The 16,909-nt window shown below is 42.0% G+C and overlaps 3 protein-coding genes across 4 annotated transcripts; 1 reads left to right on the top strand and 2 right to left on the bottom strand.

The window, feature by feature from the left end:
• Positions 1–275: 275 nt before the first annotated feature.
• Positions 276–8,207, top strand: oxtra (oxytocin receptor a). 2 transcript variants are annotated; one of them, XM_047583189.1, is made up of 3 exons: positions 276–1,141; positions 1,253–1,722; positions 6,380–8,207. In XM_047583189.1, the coding sequence occupies exons 1-3, from the start codon at positions 795–797 to the stop codon at positions 6,631–6,633; spliced, it is 1,071 nt and encodes a 356-aa protein (XP_047439145.1). In that variant the 5' UTR covers positions 276–794; the 3' UTR covers positions 6,634–8,207. The 2 variants fall into 2 exon arrangements, with proteins under 2 accessions (XP_047439145.1, XP_047439144.1); XM_047583188.1 differs by having other exon boundaries at positions 276–1,722.
• Positions 8,208–8,566: 359 nt separating this feature from the next.
• cav3 (caveolin 3) lies at positions 8,567–11,708 on the bottom strand. The gene is made up of 2 exons (XM_047583190.1): positions 11,427–11,708; positions 8,567–10,092 (listed from the first exon to the last, which is right to left on the bottom strand). The coding sequence occupies exons 1-2, from the start codon at positions 11,541–11,543 to the stop codon at positions 9,751–9,753; spliced, it is 459 nt and encodes a 152-aa protein (XP_047439146.1). The 5' UTR covers positions 11,544–11,708; the 3' UTR covers positions 8,567–9,750.
• Positions 11,709–14,176: 2,468 nt separating this feature from the next.
• Positions 14,177–16,290, bottom strand: LOC125007027 (caveolin-2-like). Its single transcript, XM_047583582.1, has 3 exons — positions 16,045–16,290; positions 14,882–15,069; positions 14,177–14,682 (listed from the first exon to the last, which is right to left on the bottom strand). The coding sequence occupies exons 1-3, from the start codon at positions 16,195–16,197 to the stop codon at positions 14,523–14,525; spliced, it is 501 nt and encodes a 166-aa protein (XP_047439538.1). The 5' UTR covers positions 16,198–16,290; the 3' UTR covers positions 14,177–14,522.
• Positions 16,291–16,909: the final 619 nt, after the last annotated feature.

Genomic DNA, 16,909 nt, shown 5'->3' with positions numbered 1-16,909 from the left:
ACAGCTTTGCAGTTGTGCACTAATTTAAATCTGCCAGCAAAAACCTTCTCCGGTGTGGCGGACTGGTTGTAAAATGAGAATCGTGATTCAGAGTAGATCTGAGGGGTTCGTGCTCTCAGGAGAAAAGCTGCTCCGAGGTGAAGAAGAGCAGTCGTGTTTTTGATGAATGACGCACGGCCACCTAGTGGTGGAAATGAATAAGACTACTAGTATGACCGAAGCTGGGACCTTACAATAGGAGCGTATGCGCTGTGGTGCTGGCCAGTCTGATTCTTCCCATTGACGATGACGGAGCTTTACATATGTGCAGCTTTTTTTCTCTCTTACTCATATTTTAATTTACAGAGTTTCCTTTTGATTTCGAAAGCAAACTGTATGTGTTTTTTGTAGACCACATGCTCTAATTTCTTTGAGATTATTTATGATTTTTGTTTGGGAGAACTACCTTAGACCAGTGAAATGAACTATTCACGTGTTTTAATTTTTCTTGTTTTTTAGGTGCACACTGAAGCTTTCTGCAGGTTGAGGTTTGCTCTTTGGACATTTACTGAAATGTTTGATGTTATTCGTGCATCACGTATCTTGTGTATATTTTAAATATGGTCTGCTGAGTTTCAAGAAAACGTGAACCCCTGCTTTTAACCAGCAAAACATGTTGATGACATCTCCTCCTCCGTGTTGTCACCTGTGAGGACGCAGGGACTACTTTGGCACATTAGACCCTTCAGGTGACTGTTCCAATCATTGCATGACTGCACAACCCTGACGCATCTGCAGAGGAAGAGACTGCGGCAATGGAAATTATATCAAACGAAAGTGACATTTGGCAATTCAACGAATCCTGGAGGAACTCGAGTCTCATGAACGGGACCGGTGGTTTGAATCAGACAAATCCTCTGAAGCGGAACGAAGAGGTGGCCAAGGTGGAAGTGACTGTGCTCGCCCTCGTGCTGTTTCTGGCACTAGCGGGGAACTTGTGCGTTCTGCTGGCCATCCACACCACCAAACACAGCCAGTCTCGCATGTATTATTTCATGAAGCACCTGAGCATCGCCGATCTCGTTGTGGCGATATTTCAAGTTCTCCCTCAACTTATCTGGGACATCACATTTCGGTTCTATGGACCGGACATTTTGTGCAGGTTAGTGAAATATCTGCAGGTCGTTGGGATGTTCGCCTCCACTTACATGTTAGTTTTGATGTCCGTAGACAGATGTTTAGCAATTTGCCAGCCTCTCCGTTCTTTGCACAGGAGAAAAGATCGCTTCTATGTCTTATTTTCCTGGATCCTGAGCCTGCTCTTCAGTATCCCACAGATGTTCATCTTTTCCCTGAGGGAGGTTGGCTCGGCGGGATCAGGAGTGTACGACTGCTGGGGGGACTTCGTGAAACCTTGGGGAGCGAAAGCTTATATCACATGGATTAGTCTTACTATATACATCATTCCAGTAGCTATTCTGAGCATTTGCTATGGGTTGATAAGCTTCAAAATATGGCAAAACTTTAAACTGAAAACCAGACGGGAGCAGTGTATAAGCCTGACGCCCAAAGCCTCCAAATGTAACACGCTGGCCCGAGTGAGCAGCGTTAAGCTCATTTCCAAGGCGAAGATAACCACCGTGAAAATGACTTTTGTGATCGTCCTAGCTTATATCGTCTGCTGGACCCCCTTCTTCTCCGTTCAGATGTGGTCTGCGTGGGATCCAGCAGCTCCCCGCGAGGGTAAGTTGGATTTTAAAGTTTAATGTAACGTATATACAGAGTGCGCACCAGTGCGCAACGGCTGATGTGTTCCACACTTCATTACGCATGTGAAACACTTTGAAACACCTATACACCAGCATCCTTATGCACATTTTCCAGGCACCGTTTGAAAGTGGAAATCCAGGATATTTTAATTTCTCATGCTCCTCGCTGTGCGCAACAGTGTTTTCCTCGCAGGGGAAGCGAGGATGGAGACAGATGGAGACAATGAAATCATGTTTTAAAACTGTGTGTTCTCTATTGTCCACGTTACTCTGATGGTTCTGGTGCTTAAGCTGTGTAGTTGACAGTACGAGAGAATTTTTTTCTTCTTCACCGTAGGGTAAATAAGCCAAGGCGCGAGAGTGAGAGTTTACCGATCACAGTGCAGGAGGTTTGGCCGGGGGTCAAACGAAAACAAAAATCCTGAAACATTGTTGGAGCGTTTGCTTAAAAGGCAAACGATTTAAATCCACGTGGCACGTCGTGTGTTTGCGTCAGAAAGCAATTGTAACAGAGAAATGTCTCAGTAAACATTTGGAAATCAGTGCGTAATTTCACCTTTACATCTGAATCAGAAAACATCACTTCCAAACTGTCAGGTTCTAGTCCGGTTTATTGCGTTCACGAATGTTGAATTACGACATTATAATTCACATGGCGTGGTGTTAGAGATGAGTGATCGGGTCTTCACAGTCTGAAAGCTGCATACATAATTATCCAAGTTTCTCGTAGCCCTCCTTGCGCCGCAGGGACCGACTGACGGCTAATCATTAATCAAATCAGTGTGCGCCACCGCGCGCCAAGCAGCTTTTATTTGTGCCCGTGGGGGACGTTGACATTTAAACACAACAGGCCACTAAGCAGCCAGTTACTGTATAGGGTCTTACATGTGTATCGATCTGCTGGTCCATGGCCACTCCCACATAACAACGGGAACATTGATTTGTCCCACAGTGTATTTGCTATTGGAAAGGCTGCCTGTGTGCTGCATCCATTCCTCCATGACATTTAATAATTGCACAAATGTGTAAAAAGTGAACATGCCTTTAAATTTGGGAGGCTCTAATGTATTTGTTCTTTAACTGGAAAAATAGAAAAAGTAAACAAAATTGCAGCCATTCATTCTCCTGGATGAAAATAATATATATATATATATATATATATATGAGCAGCGTATATATATATTTCAAGTTTAGGCAAAAATGTAGAAAAAAAACAACAAAAGGACAAAATAGAAAAACAAATACACAAACGCTAAAATAAGACAATAATGTCAGGAAGTCCCTTGATGCACAGAATAAACATTCTCTCTCATCCTAGGACTTTTCTTTTGTTTCTGTGGGTTTGTGTATTTCCAGCTGGCTGGTTGTGTAATGTTGCCATCCTCCTCAGGCTGCATTGTATAGGCCAACTATTTACATGTTGGTGTTACAAGAGGGGGTATAATGCTGGAGGCTTTGACGAGATAGCTTGTAGTTGCCACTGAAGCCACACTTCATCGTTATATTCAGAGGCACAGTTGCCGAAAAAGAGCAGCAAAAACGGGTGTGAATGGAAAAGCAAGCGAGTAAATCATTTTCTGTTGCAGAGGCTGCGTCACTGCAGGGAGGAGACTGAGGTCTGCACTCAGAATGGGCAGAGCTGGCCTTGACACGTGCCACTGTTTGTGTACAAAAGGCAGGTGGCACCTGTGTGTGCGCAGATAAAAGTACCCACAAGAGTCCTTCTCAGAAAACTGAGACCACACATTTTACATGCAGACTCATACAACAAATACAGTGTGGGATTCAAACTGTATTTGGCCATTTTGGGAGCTTGGTTTGTATTTCACAACCGGACCAACCAGACAGGAGGAAAAACAGATTCTTGTTGCTCACGACTTGTAGCCTGAAAGGCACATGACAAACATTTAGGTGCCAAAAATCAGAAACTGGATGCATAAGTTGTCCATGTTAAAATAAACTGCTAGATGGTTTGGTAAATGTGTTTGTATTTCACAAGTGTTAGATGAGGAAATGAAAATTCTGAATGGTGTGTATGGATCTATAGCTTAGGATGGCGACTAGAAACGGAGGGACTCAAAACAAGGAGAAACAGTTTGGCTGACTTTGTCCAAAGATATTTCTGGCTTGTTATTTTTTTGACTGGGATCAGTAACTTCCTGCAGTTCCCTTTTGTTATCCAGCCAAAGAACAGTCTGGCACCCCTGCAAAACAACAAATTTTTGCACTTCCATTTTTGCACAACGCTCAAACAGTCAGTACTGACTACCTTTGGACAGGGCCAGAGTAGCTGTTTCCCACAGTTGCTAGTAATGACGCTTAGCTAAACTAACCGGATGCTGGCCTTAGGGTGTAGACTCTGCTATCAACCTCTTTGTCTAATTCGTGTGAAAAATGCACGACTAAAGCTTTTTAACCACAGTCAACCAGAATCATGGAGTACTTTATTCTGTCGGGGCAATGTAGAAGCCTGGACCTTTCATAGACAGAAACTTTACCGTTATTAGCACGATTAGGCCTATCAAGGCCATTTCTGGAAATGTCAGAAGACTATAAAATGACCCATTCCTCAATCTAAGGCTAGTTAGAAGGACATCAGTGGCGTCTGTGATATCAAATTGAGCAGCCAGACAGATTTCATTATGTGGAGGACAAGAGCAACTCAAGGTTAAACCTTGACTTAGACACACGAAAAAAAAAATGTGAACACAAACATCTCCCTCTCACTCGTGCTGTCGCACACTTCTTGACCCTCACTAAGTGCTTTGCGGACACGTAATCCCAGAATTCAACCTCAGACTAACACTCAGTTCCTGCAAAGGGATTTAACATCAAGTAAGGAAAGAAACAACTGTTTTAGCTATGTTGTGTGAGAGTCACAATGAGTTTACTGCTAATGTTTGCGTACCTCGAGGAAACAAGAATCCCATTTAGTGGTAATGAATTGTTGAAGAGTCTTTTGGGCTGGCTGGTATCAACTCTGACAGATGTACCACCCAGAGGATGATCATTCTGTCTTTTCATTTGTGGAGTGATTTATCATTCTCCAGTGAAAGACATCGCGAGCTAATTCAGTAAATTCAGTAGTGGAAAGAGGTTTTGTGATAGTTTCTACTGTTATTCAAATTATCCTTTCCACTCTGTACTCATGTGATAAATGCAGGAAAACTACCAACAGGTCCTGCAGTTGCTCAAAAGTAAATTACAAAATGTATGACAGTGTAACAGAAGGGAAACTCATGCTTGAGACTCGACTCATAATTATAACCCCTAATGGCTGAAGATCAATTATTATTTATCATGTGTATGATTGTCATTTGCTTCCAGAGATCATTTACACTGAATAATTTTTGTTACGGCTCAGGGAATGTCATTAGAGGCAACATGGGACCAGCAGCAGCGCAGGCAGGCTGAGGGAAAGATTAGCAATCACTAAGCGGAGGTTAAATACAGGATACGAATCTATTACATGAATCTGAAACTCATTTGCTAAATGTCACTTGGACGAGGGGATTGACGTCGTGTAAATGTCACCCAACATGCTACCGCTGGTTACTTTGTGTCATGTATCGCAGCAATGTTGTGCAAGCAACTTTTCCACTTCTCCTATTCTAGCCTTGGACGTATGTTTGTAAGAGCTGACGTTACTTTAGTCAGTCTCAACCATTTCCATCCTTTTATATTTATTTCTCCTTCTTGCCTGTATTCTGTAGCCGTCTCCCTTACCAGGAATCTCTGAAACGCATCAGAATGAACTGTATTGATAGGTTCAAACTTAAGGCTTTAATCATTTTAATGTCAACTGTGATGATGAGAGAAGATGACTGCAATTTTTAATCAAAACTGTCTTCAAGAGGGGTCAACCGGACTCCCTGCTCTGGGAAGATAAACTGTGACACTGTGGTGCTTTGAGCTGAATGCTTACATCAAGTTGTTTAGTAAGTTCTTGGATCAAGGGAAAAGAAAATCAAAGAAAATCTTTCTTTTTTGTTATCTTTGATCCAATGAAAATAAGTGCTCATTCCTTTGCGCCTTTTCGCTATTCTGTTTCCTCGGTTGCTTGCTAAGGGAAATTCGTTCTTTGTAGAGAAGTGGGCGTTCCAACACCATTAGATGCTAACCCTTAGCCCTAACATTAATCTACTGGTGATTTTCAGCTAACCACATCTGTTGGACGACATCCACTGGTTGTGGAGCACCACTCTTGAATTGGAAAAGCCTACTTGTGGTCTGAATTACTTGTGTTGTTGTTGTTTTTTCCACTCTGTGCATCAAACATGCGCAGGCTGAAGCTGGCACAATTCAAAAATGAAAGAGTTTAAAAAATGTCACAAAAGCACGCTCTGGGGTTGAAATTTAGAATTTACAAGTATTTCAATTATTGCCCTATAAAGGTTTTATATAAAGTATTGATATATGTTCTCTATGTAAATGATGCTGCTTCTAGATAAATTTGTAAATCATCACAAAACATATATCGCCTTCTGACAATACCTTTATTTGTTGGAATAAAAACATCTGGCACATCTGACCCGACTTATAAATCTGTCTCTTTTCTTATTGCACCATAGTAACTTTCCTCTCTCGTTCTTTTTCTGTCTCTCTCTCTCTCTCTCTCTCTCTGCATGCAGCTATGCCCTTCATCATCTCCATGCTACTGGCCAGCCTCAACAGCTGCTGTAACCCCTGGATCTACATGTGCTTCGCCGGGCATCTGTTTCAGGATCTTAGGCAGAACTTTCTGTGCTGTTCCACCCGCTACCTCAAGTCATCCCAGTGTCGCTGTGAGCGTGACTTTGACTCCAGCCACAAGAGCAACTCCTCAACCTTTGCCATTAAGAGCACTAGCAGTCAAAGGAGCATCACACAGACTTCCACCACATAAGTACCAGCCCTCCATTTCCCATCTGAAGCTGCTCATTCAGCGTTTCACTACATGCCCTAGCCCAGAAAACATCCAGCGGTTCCACTTCAAAATACCTCTCACCCAGAGGCTTTGCTGTCCAAGCTCGGAGGAGGGAAAACAACAAAGATCCTAACTGGCTCTTCAGTGTAAAAAAAAAAAAAAAAAAAAAACGGCATTGTGAAAGTATTACTGAGAGGAATCATGGTGTTCATTAGAAATGATGGGCTAATCATGGACCAGTAAGAGTAATCAGCTGAATCTTTTTGTATGCTTATTTTTACACTCTTCTTTTTTCCGGTGTACAGTACATACCCGCCTGTTTTCAGTGCAGAAAAAAAAACAGATGAAAAGATAGCATTCGAAAAATTTGTTAAGCACTGTCATCTGTGGCCAACTCCTCTACTGATTCAGTTACTGTTGCCATCAAAGCTTATAGATCCCATGTGTCTGTGATACAATGAAGATGTTGTAGATATTCTGTACGATGTTGTTAATTTCGTTGAAACGTTTGCCATGGGTTGCTTACGTGTAAACTGTTACTTGAGAACGTTATGTGATGTGAAATACCATATAGCACTCGCTGGTTTAGATTAAAACACAAAAATAAAGAGTGAAAGCAAAACAAAATGCACTGACAGCTTTATAATTGACTCATTTTGCCTTTTGAACAGACTGAAGAAACCCTGATGAAATGCCTTGAACAAATGTTTGGCAGCAAGTTCAAACTTGTGCAATCAGCCACAAAATGCACTATTTGGATGAGATCTGGAGGCCGCAGCGCTGAACTAAAGTGACTTGTGTTTCTGGAGGTACCTTGAGTCAGCAGTTCCTGCTCACTCTTTATTGTTTTTCAGCAGTTTCTGCTCATTCAAGGTAGGTACCTCCAGACGTGACAATAAAGGTGAACCGTGCATTCACATGAATTTACTTTGTTTGCGAAGCTAATTAAGCCAGAGACAGTTTAGTCGTTCATTTTGTGAAGCATCGTTGGCCTGTTGAATTAATTACTGCATATTTAATTATCACTGTCAATAATGAGGAGTGACTTGAACAAAAGCAAAACCTGTGTAATAAAATCACCTCCAAAGCAGTATGTTTAGAAAAATAATCCGATCTTATGATCTGTTCAGTTAATCCAACTTTCAGCTCTGTCACTCAGTTCATCTTGATATATTGCCTCTCCACCACCGTACACTACGATATAATCTACCACAGTTTAGCAGCATCACAAAATACAGTGTAGAATATTTAACAATCACTCTAAGCTTCAGTCAGGTTAGTCACTGTCACAACACTCAGCTGCATATGGTTTAATATGGTTTTTAATTATGTCATAATGTAAATTACAGAGTAAATTTAGACTAATGTTTGACTGAACAAAAGAGGTGTGTGTGTGGGGGGGGTTCTCTTCCCTTATTTGTACTGTGATGCTTCTGAGAGTCTTTTTGTCAGTTTACTATCAAGGGAAATTCTGTAAAATACAAATATTTTAATGCACTGATGCATCTATAAATAAATGATAATAATAATATTAATAAATATATATAAGTGTATGTGCACTGTACGTCTGTTTTCTTAATCACGAGCACATGCTATTCATTTCTCATTGGCCCCGAGCTCTCCCCTTATCTAAATACCATTATCAGTTCATTGAAAGACATTAAGGACAAATTAATATGTGGTTTTTAATCTGATCTAAGTTTTAACCTGGAGCATCTTTGTAAGAATCATCAAAGTAAAAGCAAATTTTTCCTACTGAGCTGATATTTTTTTTATGTTTTTTTTTAATATATATATATATATTTATTTTCATGTTTAAAAATGGAATCTGTGTGGTCTGTGTTGATAATTTAACTTCAAATGAAAAGATTTCGAGTGCGCCAGTGTGGAAATTTTTGTGAAATGAAAGCGCTTAAAGCTCCAGACATTATTTATTAACGAGATCTGACCACATAAAACAGAAAATGAATCGCTGCTGTAAGGGATGAGAAAATAATTGGCCACACTGAGGTTACAAACAGAAGAGGGTGTGGTGTCACTGACTGATCAAAAATGGATGTCAGACACCAAGGAGGAAAAGACAGACACACAACAGCAGCCTCTAGTGGGTCACAGTTCACAGGCCGCTGCTCCCAGGATGAGAGAGGGCATCAAAAATAACACTGAAGTGGATGCTTGGTGTAAATGTATTTCCGCGGCCTCACAACAATGAAGTGAAATAATGCACGTAATCAAGCACATCAAAATGGCATTCTCTTCAGTCTTCATCTGCCTTTGTCTCACCCCACACATAATTTGCCTTCTTATAATGCAGTTTCTCAGGACTCAGAACTGCAAAGTCATTCTGCTTTTCCAACCAAATAAACTTACTTGTCTCTGTCGGTAATTAGGTCCATACATTTTTACAGATTCTTGACTGAAATATGCAAACAAGGATGTTTATTATTCCACCCCTCACTCTTTCATGAAATGAAACACATTAGCTGCATGACTGCTTCCAAACTTTCTTCTTTGTAGGTTTGTTAGTTTGTTCACAAATTAAAGGGGAATTGTTTGACATTTAGTTTTCTTTCATTCTGTTAGTTTTTTACAATAAGATTCATTTTAATAATAACAATAATATAAATTTAACCAGTAGAAGTAGAACAAGTAGAACATTACCACACTAAGAAACATGACGACTTTCATTTTCAGAATGACCATATGTAGCGCATGCATTCAGCATCTTCCAGCAGTGAACAAGAAGCCGTCGTCTGAGCTTTCAGTGATGAGACAATTAAATGAGGGCAGCCTGATCCTCTTCTTGGCAGATGGGCCTCTTCTCCGTCAGTGAGGAGCCCCGAGCCTTCCAGGAGTGCCAGAGGTGTCAGAGAACCATGCTGCCTGCTGCAGCTGTCGCAGAGCTTCTGGTGGCAAAGGCACACCGGGCATGTCAGGATTCAGATCTCTGAGTTTGTATTTGGGAGGGCGGGGGGGGACATCATTTTACAACGGGCAGACGAGGAGTATGCAGCAGTAAGCAAAATGCCAGGACTCTGTGTATAAAAAGACACCACACTTCATCCGATCACACTACAAACACTTCTGTGTGCGTCCTTAAACCTCTTTGCGTAGCGCCACGCGCACACTGCTGAAGACCTTGCCCAGGGCTTCGAAGAATGGATCACAGAAGGTCTGGATGCAGAGGGAGTAGATGCGGCTGATGCACTGCGACTCGATCAGGCAGCTCTTGATGCAGGGAACCACGGCCCAGATGTGGCAGAAGGAGATGCAGGCGAACAGGAAGCCCCAGAGCAGGGCGACAGGGATTCCGAAGACAGCAGACAAGACGCGGTAGCACCAGTATTTGGACACAGTGAAGGTGGTATAGCTGAGCTTCCACACCCCATCCAGGCTGTGTGTACCGTCAGGCTCTGCAATGACATCCTCAAACTCCACCTACGTAGACATTTAAAAGGATATTCATTAAAACAAATCCATAAGGAAAGGCTGCTTTTATCCATCTCCTTCCATCAACCCCCTGTGTGTTGAGATAAGACTAACTCAATGTTAAGTGTAAAGTTTAGTCTGTAAGATGCAAAGTGTTAGGGTCGTATTTATTACTGCAAGAAAAACAATTATCTGTTGCACTTCATGCCCCGTCATTCAGGCAAATTCGCGCAGTGGCTTTTAATGCTGCATCGAAATCATTTTAAAAGCTATACGCCAGCACAGTTTTTACCAGCAGAACTTAGCCTCATGTATTATTCATGAGAGAGACTTTACAGCGGTTCAGTTTCTTTCAAGTCTCCGGTATGTGGCACCTGGTCTTTTGGAATGGTTGGCTGTCACATTCTCAGCGGAGACCCAGTTATGGGGTGTTAATTAACTTGTCAGTAATCACGGCAGGCAGATACAGTGCACGTCTAAAACCTATTCTTTGCTTCCAGACCATTGGGCAGGATCAGACCGGGACGTAACAAATCTATTTCCTATTTGAGATATGAGATCGTCTTCTGAATGAGTGGCTGCACATTAAATTTTTCGTTTTTCTGCACAGTCTTGCCCTTTTTCATTACTCATAGACATTTGTTGGAGTCAAACTCTGTAAAAAACTAAATAAATAAATCAGTGTTCTTTGGAAAAACACGCATGAGGTGATTTTTTGGATGATAAGAGTCCCAGGCCATTGTTTTAATAAGATATTAATGATCCACTCCCTTTTACGGTAAACAATCTGAAATATTTGCAGAAAATGATTGCTAGATTGGTATTATGTAGATGCTAATTCATCATCCACATTGACTCCACATTACCTTAATTTATCCCACATTGACTTAATTTATCTGTGCATTGTTTGCTGAAAACTGACAGGAGCAGGCCTTTAAATCATTCCAAATGGAGACACACACACACATTCAACATGTGCTCAACACTTGCCATCTGTATTGACCACAAACCCCTTTTAGTCCAGCAATCTAAATATCTTTAAGGTTTTTACATAGAAGGGTTTGTGGTGACAACATGGCAACAATCACAGGATAAACACTAACCTAAATAAAACATGGAGGCCCTGTGTATCAGTTTCAAACTCCTCTGCCCCATTCCCAAAATAAGTTTTGTGTTCTCCACAAGCAACAGGAATAGCTCTTGGTCTATTTAGGGATTTTTCACACAGTACAATAACCTGTTCCTTTATTCCTTTGCGATTTCTTTGCCTTACCATACATGCACATACAAGCCAGGGGATACAGTCTTAAACCTTTCTATGAGAATCTGAATGCTGCACAAACCTTTACCACGTCCTCATTGATCTGCTTGGGGTCTCGGTTGATTAGATCAATCTCTTTGGTGTGGCTGTCCTTCACAATCTTCTCCTCGTTGGCGTTGTACTGGTACTGGTCCGCCATGGTTTGGGCTGCAGGTACTGGACGGGCCGGAGACGGCGAGGATAAAGCTTCCCGGATCGAAGTGAATGCAGTCGCCTCAGCTCGCTTCAGAGCCCTGTAACCACGAATGTGACGCTCCCGCTGACATGCCAGGGGACAGCTGCTGCAGACGTCCTGGTAAAAATGGAGGCCTTAACCGCCCCATACCCCCACCCACCACCACCGTGCACACGCATAGGCACCCACACGTACAGGGAAAGTGTGCACGTGCACACAGTGTAATGCACACACACAGAAAAGGAATGCCTTAAAGGAGAACCCAGAGTTGTGTCACATTTCACATGGAGCTGTTGGGCTAACTGGGCTGGGTTTGCACACTGCCACTAACTTCCACAGAGTGAGGCAGGGAGTGCTAACACACCCTCATTTTCTGGAAAACTTAAGAAGGGCCGTGTGTTTACGGGTAAATTGAGACAAAGGGAATAAATAGGCATTCAGTCTTATTCCCATTGATATACTTCATGTAACTGTACCGTAGAACAATTTATTACTGCATCACTTTCACTCTGCAGCATTTTCTGATGAATTTGTTTTTATTTAATAACATACTCCTTGAAATGAAATTGTCCTTGTGTAGAGTTCTGGCAGTGTTGCATGCTGCAGTGAATCTGTTTGCAGCGGCCAGTGCTTCATTACAAATGCAGCACTTCACAGAGCTGTGAGGACATTGAGCACAATTGTATTCCGCCACTGAAACTCAAAAGAGCAAAAAGAAAGTATACTACTGTCATGTCATACTCTATTCTGCATGTTATAATGCCAGTATAACAATGGCATGCCTATGGAACACAATAGAAAGAGTCAGCACAAAGCGGCTCCTCTGCCTCTTCAGACGTATCTAATTTTAGCCTGTGAATACATAAAATCCAACAGTCCCCCAAAATAAAACTCTGCTGCAGACCTCCTTAAGCTACACAGTTGCTGCTATCAGTCATAGCCTTCAATATCAGCATGTTGCATAAACAAACTTGTATAGTGGTGCTCCCCCCCAAAAAAAGAGGAGGGCCGCAGAGACAGCGACAGAAACGTAGCATGGGCTTGTAGTACCTCCCCTAGCTCCATGTTGCTATTTATCAGTTGGGTGTAAGAGGAATACAGGAAGCGTGACTTGCGCTCATAGATTGGCATTCCATGTCCTGGTTCCCCCGGTGGTAGAGACACAGATGAGGAGGGAGAGGTGGAATGAGATCAGAATACATGCTATAGGGTGCCAAACCAATTAGAGGAGTATTCTGGAGTGGCAGTGGAGAGAGAAGAGGCCAATACGGCATGGATGCAGACAGACAGAAATAGTTCTGCAGAGAGTCATAGTGGACTTGTGTTTCTATGGGAGTCGGTGCTGTTAACTGAGACTGCGCTGGCTCTTGTCTGTCATTTAATGATGACAGACATGCAGGGCTCTCAGGTCTATATTTAGACTCACATAGAACGTATGGATAGAGTAGTATCACCCACTCAGATTATTTTACAAATATTAGTGGAACTCATTTTACAGAGAGCAGCTGCTGGGTGTGTTATTATAAATATATGCATATAACTGTACATTTGTACTGTACAGTTTTGTACTGTACAATATTCAATTTATATTTAATTTAATCCTGAAAGTCATCGCAAGCTTCCCCTAAAAATGATTTTTCCCATACAACAATTATACAACAGTTGAAGCTGATGAGGCAGATGAAGAGATTCTCCAAAAATGTTGGATTTGACACTTCCTGTAATGCGACCGGGGCGGCACAGTGGTGTGGTGGTTAGCATCGGTTGACTGGGTCTTTCTGCGTGTTTTCTCTCCAGGTACTCCTGCTTCCTCCCACCGTCCAAAGACATGCTCGTTAGGTGCGATAGACTGATGACCTGTCCGGGGTGTACCCTGCTTCTCGCCCAGTGTCAGCTCTGATAGGCTCCAGCACCCTGCTACCCTCCAAAGGACAAGTGTTATAGAAAATATATGAATGAATGTATGCAACCCAGAAGTGCCTTTTGTCACGTCCATCCACGAGACTCACAGGGCCTTTTCACTTCCACTCACTTACATACAGATGGCTTTTTGTTAAAAATGTTGCAAGCTCAAGTTGATCAGACTATGATTATGTCATCACTGGTTATTGTCTCAGCTGGCGGTCGAGTGCAGCTGTTTCCACTAGCTCATCAAGGTTGAAGTGAAATGTAAAGAAACCCCAGCTCAAACCAAGAGGGCCATTTTGGCAGCATTTGGGGCTGCCTGTTGTGATGAGCTCAGTAAATTACTGTGCATAGGGCATTCTCTTTTTGAGTTTTGTTGGACTTCATGTTTTAGTTTGTAGTTTGAGCAAACAGGATGTTAACTGAGTCACAGCTCACTCCACATGTCTGATATTGTTGGTTCGGCCTCAGTCGATCAGGTTCCACTTGGCTGTCGCTTACTGGAGTTTTCATTTACTGTTTCTCCCATCATCGCTTTGCTTCTTTCTAAGAACACAACTGAGACAATCATACAGCAGTTCACAGATTAAGAAGAGTAAAAAAATAAAGTCATGCCAGGTCATTTTAAGACGAGGATTGTGTTTCAGCACAGTTAAATTCTTTGGTTTACAGAATCCACCTCAAGTCAAACATCTGTTGAAGATCTTCAACTTTTATTCAGTCACTTTATAATATTGTTATTTCTCAGCCTCTACACACCATTGTAGCAACAACTAAGCATTTTCCATCCGTTAATCCAGAGGACTGTTCATTGTCTCCCTTAGCAGTTTGTCATTTAAATTTATATCGTTTTGCATTAGTACACTGAGTAGGTTTTAGTATATTTAGACTAAAATCTCCTCAAACTCCACAAAATACAAAACAATACCCCAGTTAATATCATAATGATTTTGTTAATTATTAGTATGCAATCTGTTACTGCTTGCTTGATCTTTGTAACATCCATTTTAACATTTAACATTTACACAGTGAGACTTTCTATCTGATTTCATCATCTGTCAGATGGATGGTGATTTGACCACAGCACTTTCCAATACTGGTGAAGAAGGGACTGATAAGAATGTTCAGTATGCTGGCCCACACAGTCTGGACCCAGTACATATTGATGAGGAGGAGCTGCACACAGGGCATGATCAGCCTCGAGAGACACAAAGAAGAGGACAACACATGAGCTCATGTAATAATTAGGAAATTAAAATCCTCCAGAAAGGAATTCCCACTGGGAAAAAGAACTGCAATGGAAAAGATTGCACCAACCACTAATAATCCTTGTTTACCACAAAAATGTTTAGCAATTTATTCTTAAGTCTAGCCCATCTTCAGTGTAACAGTCCTACCAGATGTGAAGACAGCTGAGGATGGCAAATAGGAGCCCCGCTGTTAGTGAGACCGGAACCGCCAGCAGGAGGGAGATGAGACGGTAGCACCACAGTCTGGACACCTCAAACAGGGCGTGACTCCATACCCACACTTTATCAAAGCTATGCACCGAGGGAGGTTCAGCAATCACATCCTCAAACATGACCTGAGGACACACACAGGGACACTGTAAGCAATTTCTATGCATACCGATCAGGCACAACATTATGACCACCTTTCTAATATTGTGTACGCCCCAGATGTGCCTCATCAAAGAATGGACATGGACCTTTGGTTCCTGTGGGTTGAGGGGAGGGGTCTCTGTGGATCATCCCACAGATTCTTGATCAGTTTGGGATCTAGTGAATCTGGAGGCCAGGTCAAAAACTTGTGTTGTTCTTCGTGTTTTTTTAATTGTTCCTAAAGCGTTTTTGTGTGTGTGTCTGTGTCAGGCTGCATCCTGTTGGGGATGTCTGCTGCCATCAAGGAGTGTCATTACTATGTACTATGTGGGGGTGTCTGGTCTGGTCTAGGTGGGTGCTACATGTCTAAGTAACATCCACATGAATGAATGCCAGGTCCAAACATTTCCAAGCAGAACACTGAACTGTCACAAGATGGTCAATGTTATTAATTTCTCCTGAATGGTCATATAAACACATACAAAATGAGAAGGAATAATCAAGATATATTAATGTACTGCAGTCATTTAATGTTCATTGGAATTTGTAGAAGAAAAATATATAGTTTATAGATAAACAAAAGTTAACACTGTGTGTGTCATTACGTCCACTTGAGGTCAGTATTGTGCAACACATTTATATTTATTCTTGCCGATTCCACAACAGTCTGGTATTAACTGCCGATAAGAAAAACTTATGGTAAATTACATCTTAATTCAAACCTTCTCACAGATAATTAGTTCATTATCGTGAATCACATATAAAAAGACTCCATACTCCATGCTTCTCTCCTCATTCCAGCTCTACATGAACGTGGTTTATTAGAGACAGAAATCCATAGCGCATGTTGAATTCTCTCAGTCAGACAAACGCATTTCATTGTGTCCTGTGCTGTGTGCTCTCTGGTCAGGTTTGTGTGTGTTACACACTGAATCCCTGCGACAGTGCACATTAGTTACCTTAAGGCTGCTGTTAACTCTTTTGGGATCCCTGTCGTAAACCAGAGGCCTGGTGTCAAAGTGGGATGAATCCAGATCTTCAGAGTTTACATCCACCTTTATTTCCATCAGGTCCTCTGCTGCTCTTGCCTCCTTTAATCTTTGCTCCTCCATTTCCACTAAGCTGACCTGTGTCCCTGCTTGGTATCACCAGAAACATGGAGGATAAGCGGGTGGGAGCTGTAGCCGGAGGACGGCAGGCTTGCCGCTGACACCCAGGTGGAACATAGTATACTGGTGACTGCCTTGACCCTTGTTGAGGAACGCCTTCACCGGCTGCCTTTGCCAACGTGTTCCATGTGACACAGAAAGTCTCATTTATACATGCATGAGAAATGCCCATCACTAATGGAATAAAACCAGCCATAACTTCCTTTTAAATACTGTAAGTGTGCCGTCAAACAGAGGGAGTACTCTGTCATCATTATACAGTCCTTTTATCACCACTCCAACAGCCTCTTGCTAAGAGCTGCCTGCTAATCATCCATGTGAATTGGAACTTGGATCCTCTAGTTGCATTCTGCGAATGGACAACAGAAGGTAATTGCTCTATTTGTTATTGAGTTTGCCACTCGCAGGTGTGGTGCACAGTACAGTACATTTCGTACAAAATGTTAGGACATTAAAGAGCTTCGCATTCTTTTGCTCTGGGAGTGTTCACAAAAGGAAAGTCATGTGCACTCGTATTACCCCACAGCAAACATTTATGAGCGCACCCATCACCTGCACCTGCCTTTAGTACTTTCTTAACAAGTCAACTAGTGAACACTTTCACTGTATAGACTGAACAGCGTGGACATATCATACATCCCCCTACTTAATAGAT

Source organism: Mugil cephalus, chromosome 4, assembly GCF_022458985.1.
Source record: "Mugil cephalus isolate CIBA_MC_2020 chromosome 4, CIBA_Mcephalus_1.1, whole genome shotgun sequence".
Taxonomy (NCBI): domain Eukaryota; kingdom Metazoa; phylum Chordata; class Actinopteri; order Mugiliformes; family Mugilidae; genus Mugil; species Mugil cephalus.
This window is presented reverse-complemented; position numbering and strand designations above follow the sequence as displayed.